This window comes from Propithecus coquereli, unplaced genomic scaffold (assembly GCF_000956105.1).
Source record: "Propithecus coquereli isolate 6110/MARCELLA unplaced genomic scaffold, Pcoq_1.0 Scaffold486, whole genome shotgun sequence".
Taxonomy (NCBI): domain Eukaryota; kingdom Metazoa; phylum Chordata; class Mammalia; order Primates; family Indriidae; genus Propithecus; species Propithecus coquereli.
The window spans coordinates 244,711-247,901 of NW_012150685.1; the positions used below are offsets into that span (position 1 = coordinate 244,711).

The window sequence follows — 3,191 nt, forward strand, 5'->3', positions numbered from 1 at the left end:
GTATCTGGGACTACAGGCACGCGCCACCACGCCTGGCTAACTATTTTCTATTTTTAGTTGTTTGGCTAATTTCTTTCTAATTTTAGTAGAGACGGGGGTCTCACTCTTGCTCAGGCTGGTCTTGAACTCCTGACCTCGAGCGATCCACCCGCCTCGGCCTCCCAGAGTGCTAGGATTACAGGCATGAGCCACCGTGCCTGGCCTAGGAATGAGATTTATTAATCTGTGAGAGTTTCTGAACTCCTTCATTCAGTCTCCCTATCACCTGCTAAAGAGGATTTGCTTTTTGCCCTGTCTAATTCTTCCCTTCCCCAGGCCTATATAGAAATTTTTGTCTTTCCCAAACCAATTCTGAAGTGATTTCAAGAGACAGAGCATAGCCCAGATAAAATAAAGAAAGTGCAGAGAGGCCAAGTAGACCCAGATAATCCAGAAGCAGGAGGGAGGACGAGCAGACAGTGTGGGTGTTGGGTGTTGGGGAAACCTTAAGGTGGTGCAGACTGGACACAGGAGGAGCTGGAGAATGAGCAGGCAACCAAGGTTTGGGTTGGAGAAGGAACAGCTGCGCTGTGGTTCCTGAATTGAAGTTCCATTACTGTTACTGGAGTGATGGGACAAGTAGAGATGGACTCTTGTAGTTGGCCTGTGCCAAGCCTGCGTTGTGGGTTGGAGAGCAACTGCTTTTATATTTTTATATTGTAGTTTTTCATACGTTCATTTTATTTCTGATTACGATATAAGATACCAATTATAGAAATTTCTACTTCTGGGCTATCTAACATATATGGTAAATCCACCTAACAAAGAATGTATTCATATATTATAGTTGCTTTTACCCACTCAATATATTATTGTCTTCCCTTATAATTAAATGTAGTTCAACTTTTTCAAAATAGCTGTACATACCAAAGTCTAGTAATTTTTTTTGGCCATATAGGCTGTTTCTAAAAGTTCGTAATCATAAATAGCACTAATATGAATACTGTTACAATGCAGTCTTTGCATCTTTATTTCCTTAGACCATATTCTGAGGAGGGGATTTATTGGCTTGAAAGGTGTAAGAATTTGCAAGGGTTTTGAATGAAATAAGCAATTTATTACTGTACAGTTTAGTTTTAAATTATGTACTACTACTTTTACCACTGTTTAATTCTGTGCATTTCAGTAGAAATTTTTAACGTTTTCAAAGCAGTTTGACATTGATTATATCCCTTGATTTCACACAGTAAAGTGTGAAAAACTTTCACTCAATTTAAAACTGTTCAAAATAGCTTTCGTGTTTCAGGAGGCAGAATCAGAGCTAAAATTTAAAGGGATTTTTGAAAAAGGGGTATGGTTTTCCTGAATATGCATTTAAATATTAGTATGAATCCTGCATCTGTTCCATTTCAGAGAAAGTGAGCTCTTGGCATCACATTCCCTTATCCTGTCTTCCCCATCCCTCATTTCCAAGTCAATCATGGTAATATTCAGAGCATGATGAAAACACACTGACTCTCTTTGTCCTTCCCAAGTAAAATCCTCATTAGTCTCTAGGGTAAAAAGTTAATAATTCATTGTACTCACCCACCACAAATGTCTGGTTAAGGGTTTTGTATACACAGTGGGTTGGGGTGGGGGACTGTAAGGCCCAGTCATTCTCATTTATGAAATACTTAGTCTAAATTTCTTCTTCATAATGGGTTTCTCCCATTAGCAATAGTAGTGTAATTGCCATCACATAATAAAGACCTTTGGCTCATATAAGAATGAATCTGGAGCTGTGTGCTTGGAAATCTCAGTTGATAAGCCATCTCATAATGATACTTTGGGCCTTCTAAAAGATTTTTAATGGGCTCTCTATGCCAGGAGTCATAAACTCAGATGCCTCCACGGGGCAGGTGGGTTATGTAAGAGAGCAATTCAGGCTAGCTATCAGAAAAGCAATGATTAATAGCAGCTCACTTTGGGCTTTGTGTCAGGGATGAAGTAGTGAGCGGTGGGGACTGAAGCCAAATGCAGAGTATTTGTTCTGTGTGTGAGAGAAGGCACTACAGCAGCTGTAGACAAGTGGGAAAGTGGGCCTAGCACAGTCAGATTTTCTTTTTTTTTTTTTTCGAGACAGAGTCTCGCCCTGTCACCTGGGCTAGAGTGCTGTGGCATCAGCCTAGCTCACAGCAACCTCAAATTCTTGGGCTCAAGCGATTCTCCTGCCTCACCCTCCTGAGTAGCTGGGACTACAGGCACACGCCACCACGCCCAGCTAATTTTTCTATTTTTAGTGAGACTGGGTCTCACTCTTGCTCAGGCTGGTCTTGAACTCCTGAGCTCAAGCGATCCTCCTGCCTCGGCCACCCAGAGTGCTGGGATTACAAGCATGAGCCACCGCGCCCACCCTGTGAGATTTTCTTTTTCCAGGAAAAGCAAGAAATCCCAAGTTTTATCAATTTTTTCTTTTAACACTTAGGGATTCAAGTAAAAGTTTTTAAAAATACTGTCCAGGCCAAACAAAAATGTAACTGTAGACTGAATCTGGCCCATGGGGGCCATTGTGTAGCCTCTACTCCTACATTCATCTATCATGGTGGCTTTTATGAGGATGTAAATAAGTCCTTAGAGTTAAGAAAATACAACCTACTGGGTACTAGAGCCCAGGATGTATGGAAGCTAAGCACCACCCCTCCAAAAGCAGTTTTAATCTTCAAAATTGTGGGCTCCTAATGAGATAGACTGACTAGTATGGTGGAAGTCAAACTGCCTCGGTGTGATTTTTAGCTCCACCATTTTCTGACCTCTGTGCCTAGGTTTCTTCATTTGAGAAATGAATTAATAGTATATCCTTCATAACATTATGAGGATTAAATGAGACAATTTAGACAAAGTGCTTGGTAAGTACATAATAGTTGTTTTTACTCCTCTTTCTTTTTTTCCCCTTCTTCCTCCTTTTGCTGTTCCTATTGCTGAGCTGGTCTCCCTTTTCTCCCCATGTTTTAGGTTTCTGAGCCCCTTCAACATGATCCTTGGAGGAATTGTGGTGGTGCTGGTATTCACGGGGTTTGTGTGGGCAGCCCACAATAAAGATATCCTCCGCCAGATGAAGAAGCGATACCCCACGGCGTTCGTCATGGTGGTCATGTTGGCTAGCTATTTCCTCATATCCATGTTTGGCGGAGTCATGGTCTTTGTGTTTGGCATCACTTTTCCTTTGCTGT

General features: G+C 41.5%; 1 protein-coding gene across 1 annotated transcript in view; it reads left to right on the plus strand.

Moving 5' to 3' along the window:
* Positions 1-3,190, plus strand: part of ARL6IP5 (ADP-ribosylation factor-like 6 interacting protein 5) — a gene marked incomplete at its 3' end in the record, with an annotated part of 22,223 nt that extends 19,033 nt beyond the window's left edge. The window contains exon 2 of the mRNA XM_012655772.1: positions 2,974-3,190. Within this exon, the coding sequence (XP_012511226.1) occupies positions 2,974-3,190 (217 nt within the window). The remainder of the gene's footprint in view (positions 1-2,973) is intronic.
* Position 3,191: the final 1 nt, after the last annotated feature.